Raw genomic sequence first — 15,720 nt, forward strand, 5'->3', positions numbered from 1 at the left:
ATTATTCTGTGAGGAGGCCAAACGTAGTTCGGAGACAACCAAAATGCGTCACATCAATAATAGCGAGCTGTGATTCCAAGCGAAAAGGTGACATACGCATTCTGATTGATCTCCAGACAGCGTTCCGCATCCGTACATAATAACTAATCTTTTAAGGCTTAAAAGCTGAAATTAATAAAATTACAATATCTATTTTTATTAGCTCTGAGGCTTTCAGAAGCACGAGAAAAATTTTCAAGTAACTTCTCAATAGCCTTTCAGAAGCAGTTTTTGGAATAATGCAGCAGATCTCAAAATCTTCTGAAATATTCATCAGTAGAATATCTAATGGAAATCTTCTAGAATTTTTCAGAATCCTCAAGAACATTCTAGATTGTCCTAAAAACAAGTCAAATTATCTCATAGATCACCAAGATGCTGAAAATTGAAAACCATTCATTCAAGCACCTTTTAAATTTTCACACTTCCCAACAAAAAAAACTCTCCTAAATTAGTTTTTACTCTATATCTTCTTAGACATAGGCTTTCTTACATCTTCTTAAAGCAACCGTTTAGTGCAAAATTTAAAATTTTGTATTAAAAATTACTTTAATAAGCAGTAAGAAAGTCGTCCCAAATGAAGTCATAATCATCATATTAACTTTATAATCTTCTATTTTAATTAATTGTGTCCAAGACATTAAGCTCAGTTTGGAACAATTTCTTACTGTTTTTTAAAGCAATTTTTTAGTACAAAATTTTTTAAATGCAACAAAAAAATAATATCAAGCTCAAAATTACCAACCCATCAATTCAAGTTCTACTGGCATTCAAAACCAACTTCGACCTGCAACAATGATGTATGATCACATGAAAGAGAAGCGATTAGCGAACAATCTCAAACAACATACTCAGAACATGTACACATACCGAAATTTAAGCCTCGTTTGCGACGACTTTCTTACTGCTTCTTAAAATAGTTTTTTAGTACAAATATTTTAATTTTTATACTAAAAAATTGCTTTAAGAAATAGTAAGAAAGTCATCATATACGAAACCATAGTTCAATGCATTGGAAAAACCATCTACAGCTCCCTAAGGATGGGCCAACCGATTTTAAGAATCTCATCAATCTTGGCATCAATCTGCTTTTGAATCTTGGGAGGACAGAGTTCAGCAGCATAGCTATTCAATTTGGCTGCCAATGTTGATTTCTGAAGCTCCTCTTCCTCTATGTTTCCAATCAGTTGCAGGAGAAATTTGTTGCGCTTTAACTCGAATTTCTGCAACAATGCAGCATTGACAATAAGCACAAAGGCTGGAAGCACATTATTGCGTTCAGCCAAAAGCAGTTCAGGCTATTAAGAAAATTAAACGTTAAGGGCTGTTTAGTATCCTATTTTAAGTAAGATTAAGCTTAAACACTGCTAAATAGAATTTTGGGAACTTTAAATCCCATTGATTTGATGAATCCCATTTCAGCTCCCCAATTGGATGAACGTAGGGTTTGTCAAATCTCACCATTCAGAGGAGTTAACAGATTTAAGAATTTCTCCTCGAAGGAATCTTAAATCTTGGAGCAAAGAGAAATCACTTTATTAAAATTTAGCAAGATTTAGATTTTGGTTGGGGCAGCTTTCTTGCTGCTTCTTAAAGCAATTTTTTAAGTTAAAAAATTAAAAAATTTTAGCTAGAAAATTACTTTAAGAATCAGTAAAAAGTTGTCCCAAACGAAACTTTAATACTAGTCATGTCAAATAATGCAGACCTTAATCCCCCCAAGCTGTACTAAATCTGGATTTACAGGTTTTACTATACTAGCAGCCATAAAGCCACTTGGCATATAATAGTTAGCGGCAGTTTGGTTGCAAGATTTAGATAAGATTTAGGTTAAGGCTTAGTTTGGGATGACTTTTTTACTGCTTCTTAAAGCAGCTTCCGAGAACAAAAATTTTAACTTTTGTACTAGAAAGTTGTTTTAAGAAGCAGTAAGAAAGCCGTCCCAAATGAAGCCTAAATGTTGCCAAATAACTTGTTGAGCCAAATGAATCCTACTGCCTTCTTAATCTTATTTTCCAATCATTTTAAGTTTAATGCAAGATTTAGTAAATCTTGGGGATAGTAGGATTTAAGAGATTTAGGGTTTGTTTGATATCATATTTTAGGTAGAATTTAAAGCTTAAATCCTGCCTAAGAGAATTTCAAAATTTTAAAGCTTACCCATTTTAATGAATCCTGTTTCAACCCTTTTAGAATATATTTACATATTTTTTCCCCCTTCTTACAAATCTGACTCTTATTAGGATATAATGAAGAAAAAAAATTCATGTAGCCAACCCATCGGAGTGGGATAAAGACTTGAAGATGTTGTTGTTATAAATCTTAAACCATAAAACAAAATAACAAATAGTTTATCAAGATTTAGTAAGATTTAAAAATTATACTGCCAAACAACTCCTTCCGTTATGTATCCTTGTTATGCCTCATATTCTTCTTCATTTAAATCCTAAACTCTGAAAAAATCTGCTAAATAATTTAGTAAGATTTAATCAAATCAAATAAGTATTAGGATATAAGGTTTCCAGGGTTTATTAACAATGAATTTACAAAGATTTACTAAATCCTACTTGTAGTCAAAGTGCCCTTTAAAGATGGGAAAATGGAGTACCTGATGATCAGATTCAGCAGGATAGAAAACTCCTAGTTGCTGGATTTGGGTTGTCACAATGCTGCTTCTGCTCTTAGTTTGTTCCGTCTCTTTACTGGAAGCAGCTAACCGGGCCTCTACACTTCCATTTGTAAATATAATGGATCTGGAATAGCAGCAACACAGCAAGATCTGATTATAAGGAATAAGCTATTTTTTCAGCACGTTTTATCAAATCAATTTTCTTAACCTAAAATCAATTCATTTCAGAACAGTTTAATCTACTTCCCATGATACCAAATTGTATGTTGAATTAGCCAAATTAATTTCTTCCCTTAAAAAAAAAAAAATATTCTGGTGAAGACATGACTGTCAATAATATTAATAACCCAAAACAAATGGATAAATATTTCTGTTTTGTAGGTGCACACATGACCTAATTTCATGATTTTACTAAGTCAAATTCTAGGTCATATAAGATATATTCCAATTGCACTTCATAAGCTCATACATTTCTCACATAGTAACTCATTATGCAGATTCCTTCGAGTAGCCTAACTCAACAGTACGTCCAGCAAAGGATCCAATAGTGCTTCAGGCACATTTTGAATTGTTGCAAATCTGGATTCATTAATTATAATTTTGATGATAGCAAGCAGTTCTCACACTTTTGTTTTTCTACGACTGTCTTGCCTACTAACGTTTCAAGTCCACAAGGCCTATTGCAAATCAAGCCAGCTCAAGATTGAGTAGATTAGGACTGAGTCTATCTGTAAACTGTCGTTAAGTTGTTTTTTATCTTTTCTTGAGTCAATTGTAAACAAAGTGAGTCCTGATGCTAAGTAACCATGCACGCACGCACTCAGGAAAAATTCTGTAAGTTTTAGAATTTTTTGTTTTTGATCACATCCTCCGGGACTAATCCCAAATCATCCTGGACCATCAGTTAAAAATAAAATCCTAACTAGGGCATCCTGGTTAAGGCAACCGCAATTAATCAAATCATCCTGAACAATATTATCATCGTCCTGGACATCAACAACAACATCAAGCCTTCATCCCACTACGTGGGGTCGGCTACATGAATCATTTTTCTCCATTGTGTCATATTAAAAGTCAAATTCTCGTTTAAATCTAATAAAGAAGGTCATTCCTAATATTTTTTAACCAAGTCTTTTTAGGTCTACCCCTACCTTTCTTAACATAAGGCAAATCTAATACCTCTACTCTCCTAACCGGGTCATCGGAAGGCCGCCGTTTTATGTGACCAAACCATCTAAGGCGACTCTCTCTAATCTTATCTTCTACTAGAGCTACTCCAACCTTTCCACGTATGTGCTCATCATCCTGGACGATAGACTCAAATCATAAAGAATCAGCCGCCATATCTATTTAGGCATATTTTATTTTTTGACATCATCTAGGACCTCGTCATGGACGATGCAGTGCAATTATGCCTAAATTAGTCTGGTAATTAAGGAAATCAATTAAGGTTTGATTTCTCGATCATATCGTCCTAGACGATCGCAGGATCGTTTGGGACGATCATTTAAACAAACCTTAGTTTCTTCCTGGACGACCAGAACATCGTTCTGGATGATATGCATTGTTTTGCACTAATCGTCCGGGACGATCCAAAATCGTCCGGGACGATCCAAAATCGTCCGGGACGATCAATTATTTTTCCATCATCCAGACTTGCAATTAGGACGATGTTTTGAACGATATTTGATGTTTTGAACTAATCGTCCGGGACGATCGTGAAATCGTCCGGGACGATCAGTTTAGTTTTCCATCGTCCAGACATGCAATCAGGGCGATGTTCTGGACGATACTCAACGATTGTACTGATCGTTAGATCGTCCTGGACGATAATGTCAGTTTGTTGCAATTAAGAGCAAATTTGTAGCTCTTTTATATAAGACATCTTGTTTATCCAAGTCTGCATTTTTTGCTGCTGTCTTGACCTGAGAGAGCCAAGAGAAGAGGGAGAGCAAGGGAGAGAGAGATATAGAGAGAGGATCTTGTGAGGGGAAGTTTGTGAGGGGTTTCACAAAGGTTGCTCCAAGCAATGATCCGAGTCGTCTTCTTCGGTCGTCATCTCTGATTCCTTGGAGGTTCGAGAGAGGTCTACTTTAGCAATTGATCGAGGTTCTCTGCCTGCTTTAGGAGGAAGCGAAAGGAGTCGGGTTTTATGTCTGCTTCAGGAGGAAGCAAAAGGAGTTGGGTTCTCTGCCTCACCGATGTCAGTGGAAAGGATGTTTGTACAGGCTTCTCCGCCTTGCTGTGGGAGCAAAAGGAGAGTCACTGAGTTTAGTGCAATACCCAGAGGAGAGGCTCCGGAGAGTGGACATAGGTAAAGTTGACTGAACTACTATAAAATCCTGTGTGTTCTTTCTTACTACTTTTCCGCAATTAATTTCCGCACTTCAATTTTCTTGTGGTGATTGTTGGTTTTGGTTTAAGATTGTGATTCTTGTTTGAGAAATTTTTAAAACACCAATCCCCCCCTGGTTAGCCTCGGGCTAGTTCACAAGGGCTTAACATCCCTGATAAACTTTCATGAACAACATCAACTGGTTGCCTGTGAGTTTCCTCAATCCTAAAATAACCGAGGAACTCCAGTCTTAGCAGCAGGAAAATAATGAAAAGGGTATATATAGTGCATGGAGGTTCTGCCAATTCACGATCAGGTGGGAGTTGATATAAGCAAACTTAAACCTATATTTGCATGGAGATTGTTTTGTGTTATGAGAAAGGTTTTAAACTGGGATAAAACTGACTGGTGAAGCTTTAGTTTTGAAGGTTTCTAAAGCATCCTGATTTTGTGTCCAAATTTTGTAGTAATTTTGAATTAATCACGCAAAACTTAAATTAAATAGATTTAATCATAGAACATTTTGACATAGATTATCTGAAACTAGCCAAAATAGGAATTTCAGTCATCTTTCAATTCAGACCAATCAAGGAAGAAACCAATCCCTCCCGAAATTTAAACTATCAGTGTGATTATTAGGAGCAACACTTAAATTCTAGATCGAGAGGGATTATTTTTCTATGGTTATGAAGATTAATTTAACTGACGATGTATTGTTTTCGGATGCAAAAATTTTATACAGGAATCTATGAATTAATTCATTTTCTAGTCTAAGAATAACATTCTTTTAGCACATTATTTATGCAAAAAGGAAACATGCAGAAATGCCTTAATATGCAGATGAAACATGTATAATCATAGGGTTTGTGCCATGAGAAATTGTTCAATTGATTAGTTTTCTGAGCATGAAAAGATGAATGAAACTTGGTAACCTTTCCATTTTGGGCTTTTATTTAAACAATTATATGTGATAACTCAATTTTCATGAAAATTATGCACTGGTTTACTTCAGATTCTTTGCTTTTAATTGCTTAGTATTTGGTTCACATAAGGCATGATATAGAAGCATTCCAAGACTCCCAACAAGCGCAGGACTTCAAACCAATTCATCTTCACATTGAACATCAACTTCATAGTGACTCACTTATATGTTATGTTTTCGTTCATTATGATTCATGATTTACTTTGTATCATTATTTACATGACCGGTGTCACTTTTTATGTCATGAATTATGTCCCAGTCCGGATGATGGGTATCATTGTCTTATGTGCTCTTTTATGATTTTATTAATAAAAAAATGCCTCCTTTAAATCTTAGATCCCCTCAATATACCGAACAATCTCCTCTCTCTTCTCTCTCCTCTTGGTTTCTATCTACAGACACCAATGTCTATCTAGGGAGGTTCTCATGTTTTAGATCTCAATCTCACTCTCCATGTTTCTCTACAATGACAAGGCAAGGTTCATTGGATTGTGTTAGGAAACAAGTGCAGAAAATACCACAATAATGGCTGAAATAAGGGATTTCAGCAAGAAAAATGCAGGAATTGAGGAAAATCCTTTGGAAAATCAGTAGGAAACTTAATAATAGAAGAAAAATGGAAGAAAACAAACAAGATACAATGGATCTTCAATTCGAGAGGAAGATATGGCTCTCTCAATCTCTAGCCGACGGCTAGAGCCCAAGCAAAACCTAGAGGCTCCTAAATTCAGCAAAATAACAACATAACTTTAACCCTAACTCTTCTCCCCTATATAGAGAATACAAATTAAATGCATAATTACTAAACAGTCCTTTTTAATTAATTTCCCTCCTAATTCCTCCCCCTCCGATTTCAAAATTGCATTTAATTCATGGGCCCCAAAAAGGAGGCCGGCGGTTTCCTGGTCCTCCTGGTATAAACCAGGTGCCAGCCCTAGTTTAGGGCCGGCTTGACCGGTCTAACAGATTGTTTGTGTAGAGTATTGTAAGAAAATGTAGTAATCACCGCACTCAAACCTTTAGAGGCTTAGAGCTTGCTTTGAAAATGGAGGGATAGATCAAGAGATACAGAGAGGGACTATCGTTAAATAGAGAAATAGGGGTCAAAGAGAGAGAGCGTGCGCACGAGGGGAGAGAGAGAGAGTGAAAACGATATGATTGCATTGAGCTTGCTTTCAGTTAGTAAACCATAAAAGAAAATTCTTTGTTTTTGCTCCCGGCAACAATCTGTTAAATGTGGCCAAGCAACTCGTTTTGAAGTTTCAAATGCACACCACAACTTTGAAATCAGTATACAATGATCTTCAAGAAGCCTAATTGTCTGTGCAATTTTTAAGCTTCAGATTACAAAGGAACTTGAGAGATTTAAAATGAAATTTATTATTAAGTTTCTTCATTGCATGTAGTTGTAAGTCATATAGTACTGAATCATCTACTGCCACAGTATGATATTTAAAATTTGAAGATGCCATCATGCACCCATTCTACCATGACCCCAGGATTCTAAATTCTAATACTTGCGCATAAGAAAAAAGCTGAAATTCTTGGCTCAACAACTATCAGAAGTACTAGAGAATAATATATAGAATCAATCATATTTGATCCTGACCTTCTAAAAAGAATGATAGGTGACATGCAAACATTAGCTTGAATACCTGTACTGATTACCAACATCAGGGCCTTGTCCAAAAACCTGTCTAGGATCATGACTAGCCCAGAAAACATCCAAGAGCTGCTTGAATGAAATTACAGTCGGATCATATTCAATCTGTAGGCAACGAACCAAATTATAGACTGAATCACATAAGAGAAAACAGAAACTAATATTGGCATTGTATATAGAACAAAAAAATGATTTCAATTTTCAATAATCCGAAGATAATATGGAACGCATTAATTCCACATATTTCCCCCAATTCATGGAGAAATAGTAACTCTGGTGGATCTTTAAGCAAAATGGGCAAGTTGATCCGGATTAACACTTGATGAATTCCACTGGAATTAGCTTCTTTAGGCTGAAACCATTAGGGTTTAGCTTCCTCAGGCTCCATAGACCCACATGGAACTACATTTCCATGCCAAACATCAACACAATAATACCTCAATTTATTATTTAAGTATCAAAGAATGCCACATCACCAACAGGCTCTAGTAAAAGGAGCATCATCACGTTATCAAAGAGTACCACCCCACAAGTCACCCAAATGGAACCTTAAAGGGCCTAACCCTTCATTACCCGAAGTTGACCGCCCCTCATTCTCTCTCACATTCCTATCAAAACTGAGGTTAGGGAGGCTTGTTATCTGCTTGTTTTTGTTGATTAAGTAGATGACTAATTACTTGTATTTGACTGGAAAGTCAAGTATTCGCTTCTTGTTTGTTATTAGGTTCTTACTTCCTATTATTAAATATGAGAAATCATTTAAGCTTAATTTAATTAAATTCAAAATCGGGATGGATGAGAAGCTTCTTTTATAGCATCTCTCAAAAGCATCCTGACAACCACGAATACCTAAATTTGTTTGGATAACTAAGCTCTCCAACATTAACTACAACCCATGATTCCTAAGAAGCTCAAAAACGAACTATTTCAAGTGTCAGAGTCTTGATCAAGATATGCAGATGTCGATATTCAATTATGTTGTTGTGGTATAAATTGAACTTATTCAGGTTTCCTTATTGTAAGGCACTTGCATTTTTCACGGCTAATAAAAGTATTCCATCTTCTGATTGTATTCATCACTATTAAGAGGGGTCAACTCAGAGGAGTAAAGTTTTTTTCATCAATCTCCCAATGGCCTTGATGGGCAACATGAATAGTTGCCCAAAGGAAATTAGTCCAAATGACTTAGCAATCTTTTGGCCTACTTTAACAGCTTTGTTGGGCAATTTGCCCAATAGAAAAGCTTCGTTACATCTTCTTTCTATTATTCTCCTTTCCCTTGAGATTGATGTTGAGGAAGAACTTCCCAACAAGGGCAAGAAAATCTACTTAGAAAAATAAATTTGGGCAAATTCTTGGTTAAACCAGACGAGCACAATGGGACAATATTTTGCCAACAAGAAGAAACTCTACTCGTGTAAGGATTTTGACCATTAAAGGTGTAACTGCAAATTAGGTGGAGCTTCTGGCGGCAGATGGCAGGTAGGAATGGTTAGTTACCGATAAGAACAACGATAAGTTAAGCCTGCGATAACAACCAAAACGTCAGGGGAAACCCGATGGTCAGAGCCCGGGCATATTCAATCAGCTGCCATGAAATTCATAAAGAACCACAGCTGGTGACAGGTACATTGTTTCGGAATCTGAAACACATATTCACATTGATAGATTCAGATTCAAAACACTTCTTCATTTCAGACAATAAACCAAAATATCGAAATCATTTCACAATATCAGAAACTAAGTTGCCAACCGTGTTGCCGATGAGAGAACACACGTTAGGGGCCATAGACGTTCATGTTAAATTGCTTCATGAAGTCAAAACGTTCATGTCATTATTTTATTTGATTACCATGACTGATTTTGTCATATCTTAAGTTGGAGCACTCATTTCTCACGCAATTCTAGCGATTGAGTGGATACACCAAACGTGTGGAGATTATCAGATCCAATTCCACCGAATATGTGGCATGCTCCTCGTGTCTTTGTATTCTTCAGTAGGGAGAAATTATAAGAGAAGAAAAAGAATCGAGACAAAGATGGTGAATACAAATACTATCAATAGCAGAAGAACCTGACCTGGACGCATTCGGCGTGGTTTCCTAGGTTCCGATACTCGGGGTTAGGCTTAGTGCCGCCGGCGTAGCCAACCAACGTCCGTACGACGCCGGGCAGGCATCCGAAGGCCGCCTCCGATCTCCAGAAGCTTCCAAGTGCGAAGACGGCCGCCCTTAGTGGGCGGTTAGTATTCTGGCGGGAGGCTTCTGGGATCGCCTGAGGAAATCGGATCCCTAGGGTTGGCGTAGCAATTTGGGATACCAGAACGAGGAGAAGAAGTGAGAACACAAATCTCCATGAGATCTCCTCCATTCCTGCAGACGGCAGGGGAGGAAGACCTGCTAATTAAGCCGATGAAGAGAAGTAATCTACAGGAAAACTCTACAAAGCTTGCATCGAATGTGCGCTGAAATAAATTTGGAGTTTAATTTGAAGTTATTTTATAAGCTGCTACATTTTTTTTTTTTTTGGGAAAACCCGGGGCGTGAAGCTCATATATTAAGAAACTAAAAGGGAATTACATTTGATCTGTAAAAGAAAAGCTAACTACCAAAAGAAGCAAAATTTACACCCAGCCAGTGGCAAAAACAAAATATGATAATTGGCAAAAGATAGACTCAGAAGGAGCATAGTCTCATTCATCAAAATAATCTGAATATAGTGACTGAAGACCAGGCGGTTGCACCAGTTGCCAAAGACAAAAACCTGCAAAAGAAGAATTGGCCATCGCAGCACAACCTGCCTGGCTACGATGGAACCCAAAAACGAACCAGGTTGCCGCACGGGCCCTCCATGGCTCGGAGAGACAGGCATCATCATTGTCCATTTGCCAATTATCCACCCAAATTGCCAGCTGAAATCGGTGCAGTATACCCGGGAGACTATGTTTAAAAATCCACTTTCCAACTGGGGAAGAAGTACAGCAGCCAAAACACTCGAGCCCAGTAAGTAGCAACCCGGGTCAGAAGTATAACAGAAAAACAAAAACTTCACCCGCATGAAGCACCTGGAGGTACAGCCAGAATCCAACATCCAAATAACAGAGAACATCCAGAACGTGAAGGCAAGAAAGAACTGCCTCCAGTCAAAAAATTCTATCAAAAAACTTATTAGTTGCCCAAAATTTCCTGAATAAGAGTAGTTTTGTGTTTCCATTTAACCATTTTCAGTCTAATAGCCTCCAAAATAATGCCAATAACTTTAGCTACATTGTTACTTGAATTAGAGAAGCGGCGGTTATTCCTCTCCCTCCATATATGATAAGTGATGCAGCTAATAACTAAAAAGAAGAAATCCTTTTCAGATCTATTAGTAATCTCAGAGTTCTCAATGAAGTCAAGAGCTTGTATCAAAGTGGGTCTAAATAAGAAGCTAGCAAACTGAGGCATAATAATCTTTAGGATATAAAAAGAGTAATCGCAGTCAAAAAATAAGTGAGAATGGTTTTCATTGTGCCCCGAGCATAGAGAACAGTTTATAGGCACCATGATCCCTCTTTGACGTAGATTATCAGCAGTTTTAAGTTTGCAAATACAAGCCATCCAAATAAAGCAAGCATATTTCAAGGCATAATGCTTATGCCAAATGGATCTATACCAATCAACCTTTGTTAAATGAGAATAGTAAAATTCAGAGAACTCTCTAAAATTCCATTTAGCATTTCCATTCCATAAAACTTCTTTGTTCTCTTTAATAGCCACTGAATTGATAGTATTTTGAATAGTATGATGCATATTAAGAGGGAAATGCCAATTTCCATTCCAGAATAAATCTTTAACAAGAACATCATCCATACCCGGCAGGAGGTAAGAATCCCCAAGAGAATTTCCATTAAGCCACGGGTCCCAGAGGAAAGAAATATTGCTTTGATTGGAAACAGGGAAATGCAACAACCTTTTAATTTTTATGAAGGTCTCAGTGAGGCGGTGCTAGGTTTTAGAGGCCGAGATAGAAGGTTGTTTCATAGGAGAGATGTGCTTAGCTTTATACCAGCAGCTAAGAAGATTTGGGTTGTTGTAAAACCTGCCAAGTATAGAACAGAAAACTCCAAAGTAAAGAGCATCAATGGAAGGAATGCCAAGGCCCCCAGCAATTTTAGGAATGATAACTTTAGACCAAGGAATGAGATGCAACTTCCTCTCCACCAAATTGTTATGAAATAAAAACTTAGAACAAAGTTTGTTGATAATGTCACAACAACTTTTGGGGATGATAGACCCTCTGATCCAATAAGCAATGGAATTAGTGATGGTGAATTTGAGAAATTGAACCCTTCCTGCAAAAGAAAGAAATTTGTTTTTCCAACCAGCAAGTAGAGCAAAAATTTTGCTCAGTAGTGGTTGGAAGTGAGTGGCTTTAAGTCTTTTCGGAGATATGGGAATTCCAAGATAAGTGATGTGAAGGTTGATGTTATGTATGCCAAGTTCCTCACAAATGTTTTGGTTGCAAGTATCATTATGAGAAAAAATGATTGCACTCTTGCTAGGATTTATGTGCAGACCTGAAAAAGAGGCAAACTTTTGAAGGCAAGTATTAAGGTGAGTGGCATTATCTAAACTAGACTCCCCCATCACCAAAAGGTCATCAGCATACATCAAATGATTGATGTAAAAGTTTTTGTAGCATATACCCTTGAAGTTGCAAGAAGAAGCTTGATCAGTAATGATATTTGAAAGACCATCCATGGCGATACAGAAGAGAAGAGGAGACAGTGGGCAACCTTGCCTGAGACCAGTGCTAGATTTGAAAAACCCCTCTAGTGATCCATTTAAACATATGGAAAAATATACGTCAGTTATGCAACCTTTTATCCAATTAACAAAATTTTCAGGGAAACCTTTCTGTAAGAGTCTAGCAATGATGAAATTCCTGGAAATGGTGTTGAAAGCCTTTTTGACATCGAGTTTAGCACAAAACATCCTGTTGTTGCCTTTGAAATCTCTAAGTAATTCAGCAGCTAAGATAATGTTGTCGGTGGAGCATCTATTTGCTATAAAACCAGATTGACTTTCATGGATAATGTGGGGAAGGACCTCTTTGAGTCTGTTGGCTAAGACCTTAGCGACAATTTTATAAAGAACATTGCAGAGAGAAATTGATCTATAGTCGCTAATATTAGAAGCATGAGAGCTCTTAGGAATTAAGGTAATAGCAGTTGCCTTAACTCCTTTTGGAAGAATGCCAGTAGAAAAAAAGTTACCAACAGCATTGTAAACTTGCAAACCAATGATATTCCAAGATTTTCTGTAGAATGCATAGGAGAAACCATCAGGTCCAGGAGCAGTATTTTCATTGCCATCAAAAACTGCCTTTCTTACTTCATCAAAAGTTAAAGGAGAAACCAGGTTGTTGCTCAAATGAGATGGAAGAGGTTTGCCTTGAGGGATATCAAGTGGGAGTTGAAGGGATTGATGAGAGGAGTTAAACAAACCCTCAAAGTGCTTAATGACAGCAGAAGAAATGTCTTTGAAGCTAGTGAAGTGACCATCAGAAGTGTGGATCTCCTTAATGGTATTTTTATTGTTTCTGCTTCTATTTGGGCAAATAAAAAACCAAGGTCATCTTCCCTTTTAGTTAGCCATGACACTTTAGCTCTTTGAGTTAACCAAGAAGTCCATTGATTTTGCAAAGAAGCAAGCTCCTCATTAATGTCTTTCAAATTCTGATTTAAACCTAAGTCAAGAGGATTGGATTGAAGCTGAACCAAACACTGATGTTGTTTGCTTTTAAATTCCAAAAGAGCATTGGAAAGATGAGTAGAAGAAGCCCAATTCCTATTTTTTAGAGACCTTTTGAGAATTTGAAGGCTATGAGTAAAAGAAGCCATAGGGCTTCTAGCCGATCTAGAAGAGAAAGCAGCAAAAACATCATCCCAAAATCCCTCCTTCTTTATCCAATAATTTTTGAACAAAAATCTGGCAGATAGCGCCTTGTCATGGGAAGAGTTGAAGATGAGGGGGGAGTGATCAGATCCAAGATGAGATTCCACACAATAATAAGCATTAGGGAAGACATCCAATAAAGCATTGTTCACCAGAACACGGTCTAACTTGATATGAATAGGATTTTCCACTCTTTGAATGAACCATGTGTAGAAAAGACCTGTAGAAGAAAGGTCTTGTAGCCCACTGTTAAAAATGAAGCTGTTTAATTCACCCATTCTGCTAGAAGTAGAAACAGTACCACCAGCCTTTTCAGTTTCATAACGATAGCAATTAAAATCTCCCATTATGACCCAAGGTTGGTCAGTGGGGGGAGAACCAGCAATGATCTGATCCCAGAGGCTCCTTCGTTCCTCAACAGTATTAGCAGCATAAATAACAGTAAGAAAAATAGGAGGGACAGATCCTACAGAGAGAATACCATGAATGTGTTGGTAGGATGAGGATATAGGCGTGAATGAGAGAATCGATTCATCCCATTTAATCCAAATCCTACCTAAAACCGCATCCCCAAAATTATTACAGCTTCCTTCATTATCAAAAAGACGATGAGATCGAAGATACCACTGATCATTTAAGGAAGCAAAAGAGACTTTTGCTTCCAAAATACATAACATCTTTAGATTCAGAGAACTAATGAGAGACTTGCAAAAACATTCCAACTAGCAAACTTGGGTAAGGACATTACGATTTTTGTCCTTTGGCCTTCTTGGCCGATTTTCCTTTAGGAGGCTTTGGCTTTGAGGGAGATTTTCCTCTATCAACAGAGGATCTAGTATTATGACTAGTAGATTCAGAGAGCTTCTGATTTTTGGAAGAGGGGGAGAGTTCATCAACAGCAATAGAGGTGGAAGAATTGTCATTTTCGAAAAAAACCTCAGAGGGTTCCGGGAGAGTGTGTTCTTCATTTTGTAAGGAAGCAAACTTGTTTAAGAGAGGGATTTTTGGAGGTTGGTTTAAAACTGGAGAAGAAGGAGGATCGGAAGAAGAGGTTTCTTCAGTAGGGGAATTGAGGTTGGGAAGAAGGGCTGCTTTGGCAGGAGACGTGGTCATAATAGCTTGGGGAGGGACTAAGACCGATTGTATATGGTTGGAGGCAGAGTTTTGTATTATCAGAGGTTGATCAGCCAACGGCTGAACCACAGAAATCGGAGTTGGTAACAGAGCAGGAGAAGGATAGGTGTTCTGGATGGGGATGGTGAATTTTGAAGGAAGAACATGAGCGTTAGGCTGGGAAGTGGCTGGTCGGTTGTGCGGCTGCCTTGAAGTACTCCGACCACGGCTTTTAGGAGGCTGGGGAGGAAGAACAGGCTTAGGATTTGGATTCTTGGGACAAAGAGAAAAAGGGTGAATCAAAGACCCGCAACCTTCACATTTTTCAGGCTTCCAGTCGTATAAAACTGTTAAAGTAATATCTTCTCCTTCAATTTCAATCGAAATTTCATCCGGTAATGGTGAATCTTTAGAGATTAGAACACAAATTCGGGCAAACGTTAATCTAGAACGGTTTGCAGTGAGCGCATCAACAGAAATAGGAATACCAATATAACTGGAGATTTTAGAAATACCAGTTGGCGTCCAGAGAGCCAGGGGGAAGTCAACTATTTTTATCCATACCGGGATCGGAGCATCCTCGTCGCGTTTAGGCTTGAATTTTGGTGAACATCGCTGTAGAATGAACGGCTTGCCAAGAAGGAACCAAGGTCCTCCAGATAAAACCGAATCGAGATCTTCTTCAGTCGAGAATTTGAGTAAGAAGAAGCCATCCGCAAGCGATAGAAGTTTCATGGATCCTTTAAGTTTCCAGAGGTTAAGCATAGCTTTCAGTAACCGCTCGTAATAAGGCCGAGGACCCAGAGAATAGCCGATAAGCGTCGAAGTCCAGATGGACTTGCCTTCAGATAGATCGTCGCCTTTGAAAGAGAGCTTTTGACTGGGAGAGAAGAATGATACTGGAAAAGGAGCTGGTTTAGCAGCAGAAGCCGAAACATTCGCGGCGTAAGAAAGTCCTCCAGTGAGAGGGCCAGGCGTGGATGTAGTGGAGAGTGGAGGGAGAAGTGGAGAAGAAGCCAT

General features: G+C 37.9%; 2 protein-coding genes across 2 annotated transcripts; both read right to left on the reverse strand.

The window, feature by feature from the left end:
* Window positions 1-776: 776 nt before the first annotated feature.
* On the reverse strand, window positions 777-10,154 carry LOC110101768 (peptide methionine sulfoxide reductase A5). Its single transcript, XM_020829829.2, has 4 exons — window positions 9,728-10,154; window positions 7,641-7,753; window positions 2,648-2,792; window positions 777-1,262 (listed from the first exon to the last, which is right to left on the reverse strand). Exons 1-4 carry the CDS (start codon window positions 10,016-10,018, stop codon window positions 1,065-1,067), a joined length of 747 nt encoding a protein of 248 aa, XP_020685488.1. The 5' UTR covers window positions 10,019-10,154; the 3' UTR covers window positions 777-1,064.
* Window positions 10,155-14,331: 4,177 nt separating this feature from the next.
* LOC110101699 lies at window positions 14,332-15,720 on the reverse strand. The gene has a single exon (XM_020829698.2). The coding sequence runs from the start codon at window positions 15,718-15,720 to the stop codon at window positions 14,332-14,334; it is 1,389 nt and encodes a 462-aa protein (XP_020685357.2).

This window comes from Dendrobium catenatum, unplaced genomic scaffold (assembly GCF_001605985.2).
Source record: "Dendrobium catenatum unplaced genomic scaffold, ASM160598v2 fragScaff_scaffold_772, whole genome shotgun sequence".
Taxonomy (NCBI): Eukaryota; Viridiplantae; Streptophyta; class Magnoliopsida; order Asparagales; family Orchidaceae; genus Dendrobium; species Dendrobium catenatum.

What these genes read in the sequence shown, in the direction of transcription:
- LOC110101768 (XM_020829829.2), bottom strand. Translation starts at nt 10,018, where the DNA reads ATGGAGGAGATCTCATGGAGATTTGTGTTCTCACTTCTTCTCCTCGTT. An exon ending in GATGTTGGTAATCAGTACAG is followed by an intron (nt 2,793 to 7,640) that starts GTATTCAAGCTA and finishes CTGCTATTCCAG; the next exon opens with ATCCATTATATTTACAAATG. An exon ending in CTGCTGAATCTGATCATCAG is followed by an intron (nt 1,263 to 2,647) that starts GTACTCCATTTT and finishes GCATTGTTGCAG; the next exon opens with AAATTCGAGTTAAAGCGCAA.
- LOC110101699 (XM_020829698.2), bottom strand. Translation starts at nt 15,720, where the DNA reads ATGGCTTCTTCTCCACTTCTCCCTCCACTCTCCACTACATCCACGCCT.